General features: G+C 50.4%; 1 protein-coding gene across 1 annotated transcript; it reads left to right on the top strand.

The window, feature by feature from the left end:
- The first annotated feature begins 66 nt into the window (after window positions 1–66).
- On the top strand, window positions 67–20396 carry LOC135251954 (semaphorin-4E-like). Its single transcript, XM_064329835.1, has 14 exons — window positions 67–226; window positions 5526–5923; window positions 6385–6517; window positions 8311–8446; window positions 9287–9385; window positions 10120–10287; window positions 12223–12405; window positions 13019–13191; window positions 13624–13780; window positions 14824–15046; window positions 15687–15802; window positions 17625–17806; window positions 18270–18334; window positions 19628–20396. The coding sequence occupies exons 2-14, from the start codon at window positions 5815–5817 to the stop codon at window positions 20254–20256; spliced, it is 2373 nt and encodes a 790-aa protein (XP_064185905.1). The 5' UTR covers window positions 67–226; window positions 5526–5814; the 3' UTR covers window positions 20257–20396.
- Window positions 20397–20920: the final 524 nt, after the last annotated feature.

Here is a 20920-nt window from a genome sequence, read left to right as displayed (position 1 = left end):
TCTTCGCTGCTAAACTGAAGCCGTAGCTACTCGTGTAACAAAACATTGCACCTGGTCTGTAAAATGAACGGCAGCTGTGATGCAATATACGACACGCCCACAAGTGAGTCTCAGGTAGATCGCTAGAGGCCAGCACCAGGACGAGAGCGACGCTTCTATTTATTTCTTTAAGGAAAAAAGCTGTGGTCGAACGGAGAGGTGGATTCTGTCAAACGACGTCGTTAAGGTATATTTCTTTCCTGCGTAACGTGAGGACATAAATATAATTATCTGCGGTAATTACCGACTTATCTGTAATGTCTCGCTCTCTGAACGACACTTGACGGTTATTGTTCTTCGCTCGTCAGCCGCGCTATAGAACTGCCGTTGGAAACGACTGTAACGTTTAGTTTACGTATCCATATGGATTTTCCCGCCGCGCTATTAGGGATTTTATTAAAAATCTCACTTAGGTTAAATTTGCATTTCCCATAGTTTTGCTGTCATCGCTTGCAAGGAGACAACGTAGCATGCCTTTTTTAAAAAGGGTGCTGGGCGAATCTTTTGAATTCTGGACGGCTGTAAATTAGGCGAGTTGCTGGCTGGGTGCGTTTTGTTTGGAAAAATTGATGACTTAGACATTACTAAGCGAGTTTATTTCCTTTTGCACCCCTTGTACAAAGAAACCCTTCTTAAGGTGCGGAGTGGCAGACGTGAGTATGTCGTAGTCGTAGACTAGACTCTCATAAATTAGTCGTTTCTTCCGCATACAGAGAAATTGTCTCCCATTGTCCTGTTGGTTTTCTGTATGGACGCTTTTAGAAACGCATAAACAGGCTACTTTAAATTAATCCAGATCATTGTTCTAAGGTACAGTTCACTTGCCTCGAGTGTAATTGCCCTTCAGACTTATAGTAGCTAATTACATGCTGTGAGCTGATAAACATGGACCGTATGGGCGTGTTTGAGTTTAGTTCAATTCCTAGCCATGGATGCTAGGAATCCTCTGAATTTGAGTTAGTTGATCAGTTTAGATGTGGCGGTCAGCGTAGCGTGCCTTCGTTGTTTTATTTTTATTTTTTATTTTTTAAATTTTTATTAAAGAGGTTCCTTGCAGCGCTTCGTTTTAGTGAGACGATGAGTGGAAAGTTTGACTGAAGTTGGAGAAGGTATCGATCGATACCACAGTCTTTGGGACCCACTGTACTTTCTGGTTTTTGTTTAGCTCATGATGGCTATTTCTGACATAATACGGTTTAAGAGGGCAAATAATCCCCTCTAACCATGAAAAGCACCTTGCTAAGCAAAATTAGCAGCTTGTTAAAATTCTGGGATTGCAATTGCGGTTGGAACGAAAAGCAGCATTCTCATGGCCATGGGGCGTCCCCAGGATCGAGGTTGAGAACCAGTGGTGCGGTGTGTTTGCCACTCAGCTGGACCGCTTTAGAGGTGCGAAATCCAGGTTAAGAGAGTAAAAGTCCTCCCCAGTATTTTTTGTTCCGATCACCTGCATTTGATAATTATCACGATTCTTCAACCAGGAGGTAATTTAGTGAAATCAGCTGTATGCATTGTGTAAGGATATGTACTGTGCTACATATATGCAGTTATATTATTTTTATATGTTTTGTTGCGCCAAAAAAATTGAACAGCAAGTGATTATTTTAATGGAATGTTGCACAGTAAATTGTAATCATTTTGATAAATTCTCAGAAGTTGAAACTGAACCCAAGTGAGCTATTAAATATTTTGATATTTCCAGTACAGTAGGTTGTACAATTCACACATCCTCTTGTCCTTTTTGAACATATTATTTATCAGATAAAAGTGAACATATGTAAGGCAGCAATTTAATTTAGGAAAACTATAATACTGTCTCCATTGCTATTCAGATCAGAAATCCTGCAGTCATTCAGTAATTAAGAATCAGGAATTCAGAAAGCTTTGTGTGAAGGATGCAATTGTTGTCAACTGCAGATAACATTTTGCTTTTTTTATGTGTAGCGTTGATGTCTTTTATATATTTTTTTAATAAATGTTGTGGATACTGCGCTGCACCCGTGGCCAGGACGCTCTTGTAATTTCAAAAGCATTTCAGAGGGTCTCCCAGGTCTGTATAAATTAACGCACATTTGATTGGATCATGTTTATTCATTTTTTCTGGGTACAACAGAACAGCCGCTCGGTCGTTGAATGCACGCAGTGTTAGCGCTGATACATAAATTATGGGCTGTCGCACCGAGCCCTTTCTTACTTTCCTCCTCCTCCTTTCTGTTGTGTTTTTTTTTTGTTTTTTTTTTTGTAACGTTCTCGTCTCAAACGGCCCTTTTCGGGCTGGCCCGATCGCCGCTTGCAGACAGAGGCACGCTGCGATTTTAATGTCAGGCGGGAGGGACTTCGCCGGGGAGGGAGGGAGGGAGGGAGAGAATGCCATTCCTGAGGCTCCTGCCCCTGGTATCCCGGCTCCTGACGGGACTCGTCCGGGTGCGAGTTATTGCACGTTCCTCCCCGACACCAGCGCTGCAGAGGGGGGGGGGGGGATCCGGGGTGCGCGTGGGGGGGTGGGGGGGGCGGGGTGGTGGGGGCTTGTGGAGGGCGGGAGGGGTGGAATAGCCTCTTGTTCTTGTTTCGTCCAGTTGTCGCGGTGTCCTGGCAGATTTACGCGGTGCCGTCCTCCTGCAGCCGTGGTGCGCGTGGAAGCAAACACTTCGGCAGTAAAATAAAATAAGCAAAAAAACCCCCGAAATTTTCACACATTGCATCGGTGCCGGCTGATCAGGTCCTCCGCTCCCTGCTGTAAACCGTGGGGGTCTGACTCAGGTGCTGCCCATTCCATTTGTACCAGAGCACCAGTCGTGATCGGCTAAGGAGGGTTGCGGAAGAGCGCGTGCGTGCGTGCGTGCGTGCGTGCGTGCACTCTCCGAACTGCAAGAGGGATTTTCCGCCCCATCTCATTTTAACACTGCAGTCCTGCAGCTCAGCCTCATGCTCGCTGCGCTGGTGGACGACCGCACCAGGCGCAAAAGGCCAAGACAATGGAAAGATTTCATAGCTGGCAAGCCACAGGAAACCCATGTGCAGTGCAAGCTGCACCACTGTGTGCTCACGCAGGACCCTGTGAATTTTTTAAAATGGTCCCCCAGTCCATTTTGAGTTACAGTACATGCTAGTGACAAGGTTTAAATAAAAAGTCAGCAGTTTTGATAGATTTATTTAGGTTTTTTGTTGTTGTTGTTGTTGTATTTTTCAAAGTTGCACCCCTGAGCTCACATGTAGCTCACTAAGAAAGATTCAGAAGTGAGGTCCAGTTGCTGTGAAGGATCACCGTTGTAGAATCTTGTGTGTGTGTTCATGTGCGTGTGCATGTATATGTGTGTGTGTTTGTGTGTGTATATGTGTATCTTTGTATTAATAGATGTACAGATAGACAGATGCAGTATGCATACTCTAAATGTGTGTGTATATATATATATATATAGATAGATAGGTAGATAGATGTGGTGGATAGCATTGGAAGCGTAATTGTTACTTGGTCTTCACATTTCACTGTTGAGTCTTTTGATGGTGCGCCCCTCCCCCTCCTTCCCGATTGGTGAATCGGGCTACAGTGGAGTATTAGTGGAGGCTCGTCGGAGGCATGCTCCTAACATAGGAATTCCCTCTGATTGACAGGTCTCTCTCTCTCTCTCTCTTGAGGCTCCAACTTAGTCATCTGTGGGCGGCAGTGCAGTATAACGGGTAAGGAGTTTGTCTTGTAATCTAAAGGTCGCAGGTTCGAGTCCCCAGTAGGACACTGCCGTTGTACCCTTGAGCAAGGTACTCAACCTGCATTCCTTCAGTATGTATCCAGCTGTATAATTGGATTCAATGTAAAATGCTGTGTAAAATGTTGTGTAAGTCGCTCTGGATAAGAGAATCTAATGCCGTAAATGTACCTGTACTGGTCATGTAAATGTCTAATATTTCCCCTGTACACTTGGGTCATGAAAATGAAGTTTCATTATCATCAATTTTCCACACATGGAAGAGACAGCAGAAACTATGGGGTCCCGACTTTTAACACAGAAGTTTCCGAAATTGAGAACGCTGAGAGGACGTGGAACTTGCCTCCGAGCGCCTTTTAGATTGATAAGAATGCGTATTTTTGAAAATGGCTCGTCGTGGTATGAAGTGGCTGCGCAATGGTTCTAACACAGTGCATGCAGTGAATTGGGTTCTAATGCAGTGCCTACAAGGGTGCTAGGTTCTACTGCAGTGCATTCAGTGGGATGGGTTCTGACGGTGAGTGCAGTGGGGTTAAGTTTGAGGACTGGGTTCCCAACCCCGTTCCTGGAGATCTGCCAACTTGTAGGTTTTCACTACAACCCTAACCCAACCATGTTTCATTCATCAACAGCTAGAGATGTCATTGAGCTGATAATTTGTGAAATCAGGTGTGCCAAACTAGGGTTGAAATGAAAACCTTTGAGATGATAGATCCCCAGGAGCAGGATTGGATACCACCGGATTAGAAGATCCAGTGAGAGTTATCCACATGAGATTTGTCTTTGCCTGCCCGTGGCGTATGAAACACATTACACACACAAAACACACAGGCCATAGATACTCACAAAGATAGTGCAGCAAAAGATGTGCAAATACACAACCGCACAGTATTTTACATTCCAAGTTAAGGAATTCTGAGCGACCACTGCGTTTGGAACAAAGGACCTCACACAGAGATTCTTACTGGCTCTTGGCATCCAGTTGGCCCTAACGGAGGAGAGCTGGGCAAACTGTGAGGAAAGGGGATGTGGCACGTGTGACGCGTGATGTCATCCACCATCATTCGCGCTTCCAACGAATGGGGAAGAGCCTGTGATTCAGAGACGAGCACCTGAATATCGTTTCTGAACAGCAGAGAGGAAGAGAGAAACCACAGAGAAGGGGGGCGGGGGGGGTGATCTAATTTACAGCTTAACACCAAAATAGCTTATGGCTTTTTTTTAAAAGAAGAGATCTGTGCTTTTAATGCTTTAGTTTTGTGAAAGAATGTGTGGGGAGAGTGCTAGGTTTTCCAAGGCCGGGTGGGGGGGGGGGATGGGGGATGGGGGATGGGGGCAGGCGGGCGGGCGGGGGTTACATCATTTGAGTGAGACGGGAGTGTGTCTGTTACTGGGGGTGAATGGAGTCTCATTCGAGATGGCACCTCCTTGGAGCAGTGTCCCCATCAGCGGGCAGACACCGTGGTGCAGTGGTGCGCGTTGCCGGGGCGACCAGCCGAAAAAGCGTGCCAGCGCACCCGCGGGCTGGGGTGAGCTGTGGTGAGCCCGGGCCTCGCGGCAGAGACGGCGAGCTTGTGAAACGAGCGGCGTTTGCGCAACGGGCCGCGCGTCAGCGGCCTGCCGTGTTGAGACAGACGCGCGTCTCGCGTTCCTCAGGAAGCTGAGCTCATTGCGATCGGCGCCGGAACGGCGTCACATCGCCCGAGGTTCTGGAAGATTCCCGTTAATTACATTTTTGTCGTTGTTGTCCCCCTCCTCCCCCCTTGTCCCTCCTCCTCTCAGATGGAGTGACTCAGCGTCTCTTTGTTAAAAAAAATAATTAAAAAATAAAAAAAACCCCAGAGATCCCGCCGCCCGGCTGCCACGGAAACAAAGTTTCATCATGGGCTTCCCATGTCGTCAAGTTTCATCATGGGTGACGTCGACGTAGCCGCGGATCCAGGAAGTGTTGCGAGACCCCGCCCCCCCCTCGGGGGGCTTGTGGCTGTGTAGCCGCCGCCGCTGCTGCTGCAGTTGAGTTTCTCTGTGGCTCAGACGGGACGTCCCAAGCGTGGACCATAAGCTTTGAACCATGTCTCCGCTAACACCTCCTGCGCTCCTCTGGGGCCTCGTGCTCCTGCTGATGCTCAGGGACAGCGGAGCGCTCGAAGTCGGTCCGAGAGAAACGGTTCGCTTCCAAGGTAAGGCTCTCTTCTCTTTCTATCCCCCTCTTTTGTGCTCTTTCTCTCTCTTCCCCTCTCTCTATTTCTGTCTCTCTCTCTGTCTCTTTCTCCCTTTCTGTCTCCCTTTCTGTCTCTCTCTCTGTCTCTTTCCCTCTCTCTTTCCCTCCCTCCCTCTCTCTCTCTCTCTCTCCTTGCTCTTCGTCCTCCTCCCTCCTCTCTCTCTCTCTCTCTCTCTGTCTCTTTCTGTCTCTCTTTCCCTCCCTCTCTCCCTCTCTCTCTCTCTCTCTCTCTCTGTCTCTCTGTCTCTCCCCATCTCCACACAGCATCCTGTGGTCCTGAATGGATATGATTGGTTTGTTTGGCTGAGTCCCTCAGTGGTGTGTGCTCCGTTTGGTTCTGAACTTGTGATTGGCTGCTGCCGAGTTTCCTGAGCGCTTGTGATTGGTTGCGATTGATTTTTTTTCCCCCTTCCTTGCCAGAGGAGCACATCAGGCAGTTCAGGGAGGAGGGGGTCCAGAACTACTCCACCATGCTGCTGCAGGAGGACAAGGGCCTGCTGCTTGGGCTGAGGGCTGTACGCCTGACCTCAGCGACATCTCCAGCAGAGGGCTCGTAGAATAGCCCACTGCCGGCACCGTCACAGCCCAGGCTAACCGCTGCAGCCTGGGCACGAACAGCCAGGACGCAACAGCCCAGGGCTAACTCAGCCCTGCTATCGCCCCAAGCCTGCTACTACACACCGGCTAACTCCCAGCCTGCTATGCCAGCCCAGGCTATCCGCCAGCCCAGGCTATCCTCCACAGCCCCAGGGCTAATCTCACACCCTGCTAACCCCTAAAAGCCCCAGGGCTAACGCCCGGCTAACGCTACAGCCCCTGGGCTAACCGCTACACAGCCCCTGGGCTAACCGCTACACAGCCCCTGGGCTAACCGCTACACAGCCCCTGGGCTAACCGCTACACAGCCCCTGGGCTAACCGCTACACAGCCCCTGGGCTAACTGCTACACAGCCCTGGCTACGCCACAGCCCTGGGCTAACTGCTACACAGCCCCTGGGCTACTCACAAGCCGGCACGCTACACAGCCCCTGGGCTAACCGCTACACACCGGCTCCCAAGTGGCTAATCACTTCCAAGTACACGTGGTCCCAGCTGGACTCGTGTGTGTGCTCTGTTAGAGTTGAATTAACACTGGACAATTCACTGTGTGGGAAGGAAGGAATGACCTGTACTTCACGCTGCAGTCGTCAGTTAACCTGAACGTCTTTGGTGTCCTGCGTAAACCTTGTATCTAGAAAAACAAATAAAATGGACTGCTCACTAGCAGCAGAACACTGTATTCTATACTTTTTATTTTTTTGCGAAATTATCTTTATGGTTCTCTGATTTTGGAGTTTTGAACCAGCTTTATTAGTGCTTGAGTTGTGGGACACTACGCGGTGGTAGATGGAGCCAGATCAGAACTTTCAGTGTGTGTCAAAAAAGCTTCAGGAAAGCTGCAGGGAAAAATGGAGGTGTAAGGTTCGCGCGTGACACAGACGATGTGTCATCGGAAATTCTCAGCTTGTACGTCTTGTGAAAGAGGTGGGGCAGGAGGAGGGCCGTGATGTCGTTGAAAAACCAAGCCCCAGGGTAAATATTTTCCCAGGTGCACTGAAGGGAGACAGCCAGAAAATGTATGCCCCCCCCCGCTTTCCTCCAGTATTCTAGGAAGCATGGCAACACGGTTATACCCATTTCAGCAAGCTTTTATGAGAATTCTGCGCATGCTCTTACATCACTTCCTGCCAGACCCACTGACTGAAAGGTATTAGTCATTCTGTGTTACGCATAGCGGTGGCAGTGTGACTACGGAGGTTGCAGGTTCAAATCCCTGGTTCGGGCACAGCTCTTGCTGCCTTGAGCAAGCCACTTAGTCCTGGATTATTCTGTAGAAATGTTCAGTTGCAGGTGTGGATGATAAACATGTAAAATACGAAATCCTTTTTCAGAAAAGTCATTCTGGCTGAAGGTGTCTGTGCCACAGATGATTCATAATTTGCAATGTGGTTATAATTTAAAAAGATCCTTTTCTGGACATAGATTCTTTGAACTCACCAGATACTCAGCCCTGTATAACATTGAAAAGTTATGTCTCCCTTCCATATAAGCTGAAGCATTCCAAAATTTATGGAGAACATTGGGTTTGGAATCTAACAATAAATATGATCTTAATGTGCAGACTGTATACTTTAATTATAGGGTGATTACGATGCATATCGGGTGGACCATGTAGTAAATAGCTGCAGTACAGACTAAAAAATTGTGTCGCTGTCCAAATACTGACGGCATTCACTGTAGCAGCAGAAGCTCCTGTTGATTTGGGAAAGGTGAGGAAAAGAGTTGAGATGGCGACTATCTGGCGAGTCTAAAGAATCTGCGCTGTTATTTGCTTTGTCTGTTCTGTGTCCGTCTGATTTTGCGCTCGTGGTTTTTACAGGTTTACTGGGAGGTCAAGAATGCTGACAAAGTCGAATGCACAAACAAAGGCAAACAACCTGACGTAAGTGCGTGCGTGCGTGCGCGCGCTCGCGCTGCGATTTGCGTTCAACTTTTTATTTTATTTTCGAAAACTTTAGCCTTCCGGGGGAGCTCCGTTCGGGCTTGCTCTGTGAAAACAACCGGTCTCCGAACAATCTCTCGCGGGGTGGGGGAAGAACACAGTCTACTACGGCGGTGCGTTCGTTCTCTGCCAGGGAAGCTCGCGGTAGAAATTTAAATGCCAGAGGCGGTTAGCGAGGAGCCGAGCTGAGAAGCGACCGAGGCTGGACGGAGGCTAACGCCGCGCGAGACGGTCAAGTCTTTCTCGCCCTGTTGCCGTGCCGACGCTTGTAGCGTAGCAGCGGGGACGTTAGCCCAGCGAAACTGTTCTCCTTATTAACAAAAGCACCGCCGCAGTTTTTTTTCCTGACTGATAATGTTATAGAGACATGCGCTTCTCCGTTTATTTAAAAATGAACGAATTTGTAAGCAAAGCAGCCGTACCCTGTTGAAATCTTAAAGCAGGCTTTTATTAAGAGACAAACGCACTAGGATGAAGTCATCGGTGTCGCCCTTGTGACAGAATTGTACTCTCACTGATGTTGTTCATTGGCATCAGTGCGGTATAGCGCTTGGGGAGCTGTGTTCGCGGTGGAGAAGTTTGCAGGTTCGATTCCGAGAAGGGGCACTGCGGTTCTGTCCCTTAGCCTAAATTTCTTTAGCGCACATCCTGCCGCGCAGCGAGGACTGTGGTTCAGATTTCGCTGCCGTTTCGCCTCGCGCGAGTTTCGCTAGTTAGCGGCTCCCCCTGTTAACTTCCTGTACGTGCCCCCCCCTCCCCCCCCCCTCTCCCTCCCCCCAGACGGAATGCCAGAATTACATCCGGGTGCTGCAGGAGGCGAGGGACGGCCGGGTGTACGTGTGCGGCACCAACGCCTACAGCCCCAGCTGCGCCTACATGGTGAGCCGGGGCCGCTCTGTCAATCGTCATGACGATGCCGTAAACGCACATTTAAATTCGTCAGCACGCCGGACTAAGCCGCGGCGAACCTTTGTGCCCGAAGTCAGGGGTGAGACGTTCCCACGGAAGGTCTCACGCAGCATTAGCCCACTGGTGTTAGCCCACTGTGGAAAACGTCAGACTGTGCTGAGCTATGACTGCTGAACACCATTTGGCTGGTCTCTGCTCGCTCAATCCCGTGCTGAGTGAAATGCTCACGGGGAAGGTGGTTCCCGAACCCCTCCTCAGGTATCCCCCCCCCCCGGCCGGATCCAGGTATTTGACGGGATCCACCTCAAGCACACCTGATGCGACCAGTCAAGCCCGTCATTAGCTGCATCAGGTGTGCTTGGGATTGAACCCATCGAATACCTGGATCCAGCTTGGGGGTACCTGAGGAGAGGGTTGGGAACCGCTGCTCTACAGGAGTCTCACACCCTTGCACTGGACGATGGAGTGTGTTGGGTTTTTTTTGTTGTTGTGTTTTTTCACTTGTCGTTGATTCCTGTTTTCAGTGTAAGTGATGTCTGTCTCTCTGACCTGTTGAATAGCCAACGCTGTGGTGTGTGATCCTTTTGGGTGTTCTTTTTTTTTTGTGCGTAGAGTAGCGCTCTGTAGTCTGTCACTCGTTGGTGTGCATGTGCCCTTTGACCTGTGAGTGTTTTTGGGTTCCCCCCCCTCCCACCTTATAGCAGAGTTCTGAAGACGGGCAGCTGAAGCTGGACCTGGCCAAGGAGGACGGGAAGGGGAAGTGCCCGTTCGACCCCCTCCAGAGGTACTCCTCCGTCATGGTCGGTACGTTTCACCTTCATTTAATATTTCGTTTTTTTTGTAATTCGTTTATTTTTTTTTACATCAGTTTAGTTTAGCGCAAAACGATAAGACGTGACGGTAAAAAAAAAAACGTTTTTAAAATAATTTGTGGGGTGAGGGTAAGACCAGGCCGATCCGGCTGCCGCTGCTGCTACGGGATTCCACACTGAAGCCGTTCACTTAATGAGAACTCTCAGCCGTCTCTGGTACCTTTCAGAGAGGGCGTCGGTGCCCTGGGGTGGTGGGACGGAGTGTAGCACAGTGGGTAAAAACTGGGCTTGTAACCGAAAGGTCGCAGGTTCGATTCCCGGGTAAGGACAACTGCCGTTGTACCCTTGAGCAAGGTACTTAACCTGCATTGCTTCAGTATTATATCCAGCTGTATAAATGGATACAATGTAAAATGCTATGTAAAAAAGTTGTGTAAGTCGCTCTGGATAAGAGCGTCTGCTAAATGCCTGTAATGTTATGTAATGTAATGTAATGTGGGATCTGTGCAATGTGTTTCATATACCGAGTAGGGGAGAGGAAGCTGTTCGTCTCTGTTTAATGACAGAGTATCTGATGGTGGGGGCGGGGGGGGGGCTGTTGAGTAGGGTTGGATTGAATACTGGCAAAGGCGGAATTGTGAACAGCAGCGTTGGGTTCAGTGCTGAGACTGTGTGGGCGGGGCCATCCATCCTGTGTGACTGATTTGTCTTGATGATGTAAGACTGATTTGCCTTTCCGGCGGCGTTGAGTCACCGAGCTCATTATGGGATGGAGTTTCAGTCCTCCACCGCAACGCGGCTCACCTGGATGAGTCATCGCAGGTGCCTGGTGTCGCGTCTGTGTGCGCGGGTGCGGCGTGAGCGTGTGCACGCACGTGTGTCAGTGCGTGTGTCGGTCAGAGAAATGTCATACTTTAATGTAATTTAACCTGGGAACTGGAGGCAGCTTTAGATGCTGTTTGCATTGCATTACATTACATTACAGGCATTTAGCAGACAGTGCTGCTGTACCCTCGAGCAAGGTATCCAGAGCGACTTACAAAAAATTTTTACATGCCATTTACATGGATTTATACGGCTGGATATGTACTGCAGAAATGTGGGTTAAGTACCTTGCTCAAGTGTACAGCGGCAGTGTCCTACCCGGGAATCGAACCTGTGACCTTTAGGTTACAAGGCCATCCTCCCCTCTTCCCTTACCACTGCCTCCCTGCGCTCTTTCGCGGTGTTGCTGTTCCGGCTGTCTTTTCGCGGCTCTGTCTCCGCCCCTCCATCACTCCTGGCTCACCCTGTGATCGGCCTCACCTCCTCGTCCCCTCTCAACTCTGCTCTTCCTCTCCGCTCTCCTCTCCTCTCTCTCCCTCTCTCTCTATCTCTCTCTCTCTCCCTCTCTCTCTCTATCTCTCTCCCTCTCTCTCTCCCTCCCCCCCTCCCTCTCTCTCTCTATCTCTCTCTCCCTCTCTCTCTCTCTCTCTCTCCCCCTCTCCCCCCTCTCTCTCTCTCTCCCTCTCCCCCTCTCTCTCTCTCGCTCTTTCCTGCTCTCACTCACACGCTCTTCCTCTTTCCCACTCTCTCAATCCTGTGAATCATTTCTCCTGTGCATTGTTGGAATGGCTATGTTTTTAATGTTTAACTACACTACATTTTTTCGATTCAGGTAGCCAAGTTTAAAACAATGGGATCTTTGCCCCCCCCCCGGCTTCCTCCCCTGTACAAATATTACACTTATGTTGGCACAGCTTGTGAGGTCACGTCCTGACCTTGTCAGAGATGGCTGTAACCTTTGACCCCACAAGACGCCTGTGTGATTGGCTGTCTTTATAGTCCGAGAGAACAAACACAATGTATGCTCTCCAAATTAGGAAGGAAAAGGAAGAAAGAGGATAAAAACTGATTAGAAATTTTTTTGAAAATTCAATTCAACTGAAAATTCAGCACCTTCCATGGAGTTAAAAATGACGCGTGTTTACTGAAGTGTGAGTGATATTTTTTTTGTTGGGGGTGGGGTGCGTTGCCGTGGTTCCAGAGCCCAGCTTCGTCTCCATGTACCACGTCCCGGAGAGCGTGGGCAGCGCCGACGGGGACGACGACAAGGTGTACCTGTTCTTCAGCGAGAGCGCCGTGGAGTTCGACTCCTACAGCAAGCTGACGGTGTCCCGCGTGGCGCGGGTCTGCAAGGTGCCCCCCGCTGGCTCAGGCACACGCTACTGTAACAAAACAAAAAACAAAAATAAAAAAAAACAGAGTTTGGGAGAGATGAAACAACAGCTGTAGTTTGCAGTTGTTCCAATGACCGTGATATGTGCTTTTGTTCGTCGCTTTGGGTTAAACGCGTCCGCTAAATAAATAAGTGTGAATGTAGTGGACAAAACCGTGTGTCAGGGGGGGCAACGCTGTGTCAGAGCTGATGGGAGTGTTGATTGGGCCTCTGAAGCTAATGCTGATGTCACAATCACTGCTGGTTATTAAAAGCAACAGAGTTCTAGAACACTGACTTTATTGAAAGAAGAAGAAAAAAAAAAACATTCCAAGAATCCTACTTTTTCCAAAGGGTTAGAGCAGCTTGTTGCACAGATCCACGCCTCTCACCTGCTTTCATGGGCCAGAACTAGTTTCTGATTTTAACGGTAAAAGCAAAAACTAGCCAAAACCCCGTGGCTCTCCAGGACCAGGGTCCTTGACTGCTTGGACCGATTGTGAACTACTCCTGAGCATTAGCTGAAAGGACAGGGCGCATTGTCTGAGCGACCCGCTCACGTCGTAAAGCGTCCTCGTGTTTTGGAAACGGCAGGGCGACGTCGGCGGCCTGCGGACCCTGCAGAAGAAGTGGACCTCGTTTCTGAAGGCCCGGCTGGACTGCCCCGTCCTGGACTCCCGGCTGCCCCACGTGGTCCAGGACGTCTTCCTGCTGAGGCACGAAAACTGGCGGGACAGCGTCTTCTACGCCGTCTTCACCCCGCAGGAGTGAGCTCGCTCGCCTTCTAGAACCTTCTGTAGCCCGCGGTGGTGCGCTGCTGCGTTAAAACTGGCCTCTCTCACTGCGTGTGTGTGTGTCAGTAAACACTGCTGCTGCTACTACTACTGTAGCTACAGCTGACGATGACAATGATAATGTGAGAACAGTAATAACAATACTTCAGCATTTAAAAATACGAACTGAACATAATCCAGAATTATTCATGAGTAAGTTGATCGTGAATTAGTCAGCACAGGACCTCTTTACAGTGAAAGGGTGAGGGGGAGATTCTGGGCATTGCTAAAGTGTCACCTGGGACTAATCATGGTCTTCGATCGAGACAGTAGTAAGTAGAACGTCTTGAGAGTATGTGTAGCATGTCGTTAACAGTTACTGGGGTTTTTATAAATTAAATAAATGTATTTGTTTATTTGTGGTAGGGGTCCTGTGGGCCATTCCGCAGTGTGCGCCTACAGCGTGTTCGAAATCGGGGACGTCTTCTCCCACGGGAAGTTCAAGACGCCGGTCACCGTGGCGACCTCCTTCGTCAAGTGGGTCATGTACAGCGAGGACCTGCCCGAGCCCAGGCCCGGAGCGGTGAGTCGTCGCCACGGTTACCCTCTGCAGCCGGTACTGTGATGTCACAGGAGGCACGAACGGAACACGGAATGACCTGTGGTCACGGAAAAGGGTTCCAAAATTCACGCCGCAGCTGTCTTGTGGTCCCGTGTTGCTGAGTTGCGTGATGCTGAACAGGGGTCCACCTCTTTCGCACAAAAGACGGTAGCTGTCAATCCAGAATCAACATTGAGTCGACAAACAGTGAATTACCAGTTAACAGCTTGAGCAACGCTTCAGCTGTCCCAGCCCTCTGTCTCTCAGATCAGGCTCAGGGGACGTGCTGTGGTTGTTGTGGCTGGTCTGCTTCCTCTCTCTCCTTCTCATGACTAATATTCTCACCAAAAAGGAGGCTGTAGATAAAGATATTTGTTTATGGTTCCCTTGGAAATAGCAAAGTGCTAGAGAAACAGGCCTTATAAGGTAACTGACTTGGTGCTCGCTTGCTTCTGACTAACTGACCCGTTCCACCTAGTTCGGCTTAAATCTTTTTAATTTTTTTATTTTTTATTTTGTTTTTTGTAAAAGCCCCGGCCACATTTAACAGTGTATTTAATTAAGGGGGCACTCGCTCGTGTCCTCCTCCTATCATTTAAGGTCGTTTAAGGTCGCGTCATGGTGACAGAGCACGTTGTTTTCTCTCCGAAGTCAATATAATTGAGCGGAATATTGGGAGATCTTGGAGTCTTGTTCTGATTTCCGTCTGTCCGGTCAGCAGGCTCCTCCTCACTTCCTGAATCCGTTCCGTACAATGGGAGGAAGGGAGAGGAGTTACCCGCTGATGACATCATTGTTTGGGGGTGGGGCTTTGCACATCTTTCCTGAAATAATAATGCGTGACCACATTGGGATTGGGAGTTGGGTTGATAAATTATTTTTGAGGCTGCAGGCCCAACATATCAAACGAGGCAGTTTTTTTTTGGGTGGAGCCGAGTTCCCCTTTCTACGGGGTGCCCGGGGACCACCGCTCGCGCGGAAGTGTGACTGGGGGGGGGTGTGTCGTTTCTCGACCCGCGACGCAGTGCATCGACGACGCGGCGAGGGCCCTCGGCGTGAAGCGCTCGCTGGACCTGCCGGACAAGACGCTGCGCTTCGTTCAGGACCAGCCGCTGATGGACCAGGCGGTCGAGCCCCTGGGCGGCGGCCCGCAGCTGGTGGAGAGGGGGGCCAAGTTCACCCGCATCGTGGTGGACCGCGTGGAGGCGCTGGACGGGAGGACCTACAACGTCATGTTCATCGGGACGGGTAAAAAGAACCGCCTTCTTACCTTACGCCTTCTTCCTGCCTTTGCCCCCGGTGACATCAGGTTATGATCAGGTTTACACACCTGGGCTGAAGGTACAGGAGAGCAACTCCTGATTTTCAAACCTGTGACGTTGCAGGTGCAAGTGAGGTTTTTTTTTTTGCAGTTCAACACAACCATGAATGTAGATCTCTGGGGAGACAGGGGGACACACCCGCGTCCCTCCCAACTTTTGGGAAATATCAAACGGTTCCCACAATGTTATCATGTTCTTTGGGGGGGTAGTGTTAGTGTCTCCACCCCCCCCCCCCAAAACAATCTCAAAGAAAATTTCCTCTTTGTTGTTTCCTCCAAAGCCCTTCTTTGCCACAACCAAACTGTTCGGTCATTCATCACTTGTTTTTTTTTTTTCAAAAGCACCATTTTTTTTCAAAGAACCATGGAAGGGGTGTAGGAAGGGGGGAGGGGGAGGACCAGGAGGGGGGAGGAGGAGGAACAGAAGGTGGGAGGAGGTGAAGGTAGGGAGGGGCATTGGAAAGGGGTTGGATAGGAGCAGGAGGTGGGAGGAGGAGGAACAGGAGGTCGGGGGAGGTGACGGTGGAGGGAGAGCTCAGTAGTGAGCACCGTTTTCCCCTCCCACAGAGAACGGATTTCTGCACAAAGCTGTGAACTATGGCGGAGAGATGGTCGTCATCGAGGAGGTGCAGCTCTTCCAGGCTCCAGAACCAATCAAGATCCTCCGTCTCTCCTCCGGCAAGGTAGGCACCGCCGCCACAGGCTTTGACAGGACCCCGGGGTGTGGCTGTCCAGAGTGCCTGTCTGAAAATGGGCTAAACAACTTCACTGTGAAAATCAATCCAGCCGTGAGTGCAGTGGCTTGTACAAATAAAATGAGCTTATCTTTTCCTTGTGATACCTTTGTTGGTATCAAGGCTTGGCCACCCATGAATGCTCTAGCGTTGGTACAAACCTTTGCCTGTGCTGATACAGTGGATTTAAAACAATCCAAAAATGATAAAGGTTCATTGACATAAGGTACATGGCTTCAGGGTGGCAGCTGTGTTCATTACACTCAAGAACGAAACATTGAAACGTACAGGAGGAGTCTACCCAGGAAATTACTCTATAACCTAGAACTTTCGACCGGTAGGTTTTCTTCAGGCAAAGTTCCCTGCAGTGTCAAATGAGAGACCAGGATGTGTTTGATAGTTTATTAAGCATTTTTGTACTTTGCACTAGCCTGGAGATTTTTGCGGGGTGTGTGTTATTGAAGGTTTTTTTTACATTTTTTTTTTTCTTACGTCTGACGTCTGTCCATCTCCCATTCGTCCAGGACAGACATATTTGGAAAAGTACTTGCCAGATTGCAAGTTAATTTGGCGTTCATGTTCATGTTCCTCCAAGGAAGAAACCTATTGATTCTGGTGCCCCCCCCGGCCTTTCCTCTAGCGCCACCATCAGGCCGAACTTTCGAGTTGTGATTGACAGATCTCGAAAAGTAATTGCCAGATTGCAGTGAAATTTGCTGTGCACATGCATGTCCCCTGGATGAAAAAACCTGCTGATTTTGGTGACCCACTGACCTTTCCTGTAGCGCCACCATCAGGCCAAACGACATTTGCTGTGCGCATTCATGCGCGGGGAGGTTGTTGTGCCTTGGCGGAGGTCTACAGAGAGCATTCTTTTCGAGTTCCAAGAATAGATTTATTACACTGAGCGTTTTTTTCCCCTCTCTACAGTTAACAGTTGGTTTAAAAAAAATTTTTTTTTAAAAAAAGCCCTTTTCTGTGCATGCTGGGTGCCCGTGGTGATGTGCCAGATGTCTCTGGCCCATTCTGTCTCGCACCTGCTTCACTGTGCTCTTTCAGCTGCATGTTTGTGCGGACGATTGTTGCAGAGCGAACGTTCCGCCATTATGATGTCACAAAGCCCCACGCTGTGTTTGGAACGCATTGTTCGAAAAAAAAAAGAAGAAAAAAAAAAAAAAGATGTGTGCTGTATGTGTGGGTCTGTTCAACCGAGTGCGTGTTTAAACGTGTGTATGTGTGTTTTGTGTGTGTATGCACTTTTGCATATATGGTGTGCATTCATGTGTGTGCGCCTGGGTATTTGGTTGTGTGTGTGTGTTCCTGTGTATTTTATATAGTTGTGTTTGTGTGTGTAGGTGTATTTTATGTGGTTTTGTGTAGGTGTATTATATTTGCTTGTGTGTGTGTGTGTGCGTAGGTGTTTGCAGTTGTATTTTATATGGTTTTGTGTGTGCGTGTGTGTGTGTGCGCGTGCGTGCGTGCGTGTGTGTGTGTGTGTGTGTGTGTGTGCGCGTGCGTGCGTGCGTGTGTGTGCGCGTGTGTGCGTGCGTGCGTGCGTGTGTGTGTGTGTGTGTGTGTGTTGTGCGCGTGCGTGCGTGCGTGTGTGTGCGCGTGTGTGCGTGCGTGCGTGCGTGTGTGTGTGTGTGTGCGTGTGTGTGTGTGTGTGTGTGTGTGTGTGTGTGTGTGTGTGTGTGCGCGTACGTGCGTGCGTGCGTGCGTGCGTGTGTGTGTGTGTGTGTGTGCGCGTGCGTGCGTGCGTGCGTGTGTGTAGGCGTCTCCGCAGGGTCTGCTGTACGCGGGGGCAGATTCGGGGGTGGTGCAGATGCCACTCAGTGAGTGCGGGCGCCACGCCTCCTGCCTGGACTGCGTACTGTCCCGGGACCCGTACTGCGCCTGGGACCCCCCCTCGTCCCGCTGCGTGGCCCTGTCCGGCCTGGGCTCGCCCCGGAGCGGGTACGCTACCCAAAAACACTCCCGCAGTCCTCCCATGCCTGCGCTCTGTCTGCGACGCTACATTTACATCACGATTTAAAAATGTACTTGTATCTTTTCAATAGCATCAGTACAGTCCAAGTACTGATGATGTTTCTGAAAATAACCTGTACTTCGGTTAACATCATTAGGACATGTATGTACCTGAAGTTCCCCTGGGGAGAAATTATGTTATTCTGTTCTTTATTGAGTGCCTTATTGCTAAATGGCTGGCTTTTAATTTCTCATGACAGTTGTTACAGCAGTAGCACGCTGCATGCAATCGCTCAGACAAGCTGTGTATTTTTAAAGGTGCATTTTGTCCTGGGTTTTGTCCTAACCTGAGGGTTCGCCTTTGCATAGATACTGTTGGGTTAAAAAGTGCTAATTTTAGGAAGCATCCTGGCAGTGCTGGGGTTAACTTGCTTTCTCTCCTGTCCCACAGAGACCTCATCCAGAACGTGGCAGACGGTGACGCGTCTCTCTGTCCGAATTCTGCTCCAGACCCGGGTACGCTGCACGGTCTCAGCGCCACACTACTGGCAGAAACACTCATTTATTAAATATGTGCTGCATGCCAGAGGGGTTCTCATGCGCAATAATGATTATTGGGAAGAGAGAGAAGAGAGTCCACACTCGTTCCTTTTCTATCTCTTTTCCTTTATTACATTACAGGAATTTAGCAGACGCTCTTATCCAGAGCGACTTACAACAAGTGCATTAGTTCAAGGTGCAGATGTGCAAATGAAACACACTAGAGTGAAGTAAAGATCGTAGTGCCAGAAGTGACCACATAGATCAGGACTCCAACCCTGTAGGGTAACCTGTTCAGCAAACAAACAAACAATCCTGCCAAGTACAAACTAGCATTGAAATCACATTTGCCTAATCAGAATCAGACAAAAACAATCCTGCCAAATAAAACTAACGTGATCGTATTAGCCTAACTAGGTACATTGAGCTAAACTATAGGCTAGGGAGGGGTGGGCAGAGGTGCAGCCTGAAGAGATGAGTCTTTAGTCTGCATTTGAAGGTAGTCATTCAGACAGGTAGAAGGCAGAGGGGGTAACCGATAGAGAAGGGACCGCAGGAATCTAAAAGTTGTTGTACGCCCACAGGGGCGGCGTTCTCTGTCCGCGTTTCACCCAGTGTGTGCATGAGCATCCCCGATGGGCCTGTGTGCCTCGTGTGTCCTGGTGTCCCAAGAGCACGCTTGTGACAGTTCTAGAAACCGTTTGCAACAAGGGACCTCGCTCAACCTCAAGGCCTGGTTGGTTGCTAGGTGATAAGTGCAGTGTATGAGGTTTAAAAAAAGACCCTGCAGCCACTGTGGATCCTGACCGCCAACCAGCGGCCAGCCCTGGTGCTGGGGCGCCGCAGGGTCTGCTGGTTTTCGTTTTTAATTTAGATACCACAAGCACTATAGACCCAGGAAACCAGGCGAGGTGAGTTAACTGTGTAATGCACTGTTTTAAGTGCAGAGGAACGACAGAAAGCCAGCAGACCCTGCAGCTCTCCAGGACCAGGGTTGGCCACCTCTGCTCTAGACCCAAGGGTTTCAAACTTTCCTCATATTCAGTCAGTTTAGGCCTTGGAAACGAGCATGTGCAGACTCATTGGCCAAGCGGTGACTTAAATTTAACCGCGTGAGCGCAGGAAAACATCAAATCCCAGCAGGCAGAGCGGCGCTCCGGGCTTACAGTCTGAGATGTAGGCGGTGGGCAGTGTGACCGAATCGCTCGCTCTCTGCGTGTTTGAGCTGAACGTTCTGTGAGCCGGTTCTCGCTCTCGTTGGTTCCCCAGTGAGGGCGAACGTGTCGCTGGTCCCGGGGAGCAACATCAACCTGCCGTGCCGGCCCCGGTCCAACCGGGCGCGGGTGCGCTGGCACCTGTCCGGCCGGCCGCTGCCCCCCTCCCCCAGGTACTCCGCCCACGGGGAGGGGCTGATGGTCCTGGAGGCCACGCCCGCCGACGCCGGCACCTACACCTGCCTGTCCGAGGAGAGGGTCAAAGGTCGGCAGTACAACCGGACGGAGGCAGAGTACCGGCTGGCCCCGGGGGCCGGGGGGGAGACCACGCCCCGCGTGGAGGCGCAGGTGCAGGGGGGCTCGCTGGTACCCCTGCAGGTTTCGGTCGCCGTGCTCGCCCTCCTCCTGGCGGGCCTGTTGGTGTGGAACCTGCGCCAGGGCCACCTGCCCCTTCCGTGTGGGACGGGCGGAGGGGGCGACCAGGGGCCCGCCCCCGCCCCCGCCCCCGCCCCCGCCCCCGACCCAGCGAGGAACTGCGTGGAGGAGAAGCCGCTGATGTCCGTGACGAACTACAACGCCCACAACAACCGGCTGACCCTCGCCGCCAGCAACGGGGAGGGCACGCCCTCGCCCAAGGTCGCCGTGGATACCTTCCAGTACATCGACGACGAGTCGGAGATCTGACCGCGCGGGACGCAGCGGGACTGGGGCGGCGTGCGCGTGCACGTGACCCTCGGACGTGGGAGTGTGGTCTTCATCCCACTTCCACCACAGATGCCACATTTCTAAAAAAAAAAAAAAAAAACGATATTGTAATAATAAATTTTAAAAAAAAGAAAGACAAAAGAAGGAAGGCTGTTGGTGTGGCAGGCTCGGAATTTTGACCGCATTAGGCTCAACCCACCTGTAATCGGTTGCTTCCATGGTAACCCCTCCCTTAGTTCTGTGGGGCACGGAACGGTATTTTTGGGTTTTTTTGGTAGCGCACCTGTCTCAGGTGGACTCTACTTGCTGATAAAAGGCAGCAAATTTTCTTTTTTTTTTTAAGATTCTGTGGGTGTGACAGCCCCCCCCCCACCCCACCCCACCAGCCATCATTTCTGGACGGTTTAGAGTGTTATGCAGCGCACCCGTTTCAAACTGCAGCGGCGCTGGCCCCTGAAACAGCCAGAACACCGGTCCTCTGCACACGCTGACCCCTGAAACAGCCAGAACACCGGTCCTCTGCACACGCTGACCCCTGGAACAGGAAGAACGGAAAGAGGAGGAACGCCAGGATTTCTCCTCTGGCTGTGCGTAGCCCAGGCGACCGAACAGTTGGTGGCGCTCTTGAGGTCACGGCGGAGAG

This window comes from Anguilla rostrata, chromosome 3 (genome assembly GCF_018555375.3).
Source record: "Anguilla rostrata isolate EN2019 chromosome 3, ASM1855537v3, whole genome shotgun sequence".
Taxonomy (NCBI): Eukaryota; Metazoa; Chordata; class Actinopteri; order Anguilliformes; family Anguillidae; genus Anguilla; species Anguilla rostrata.
This window is presented reverse-complemented; position numbering and strand designations above follow the sequence as displayed.

Excerpts from the sequence above, each read along its gene's own strand:
- LOC135251954 (XM_064329835.1), top strand. The coding sequence starts at position 5,815 with ATGTCTCCGCTAACACCTCCTGCGCTCCTCTGGGGCCTCGTGCTCCTG. Across the intron at positions 10,288-12,222 it reads TTTTTTTTTACATCAGTTTA|TTGGGGGTGGGGTGCGTTGC; the intron begins GTTTAGCGCAAA and ends ATATTTTTTTTG. Across the intron at positions 18,335-19,627 it reads GAATTCTGCTCCAGACCCGG|TGAGGGCGAACGTGTCGCTG; the intron begins GTACGCTGCACG and ends TTGGTTCCCCAG.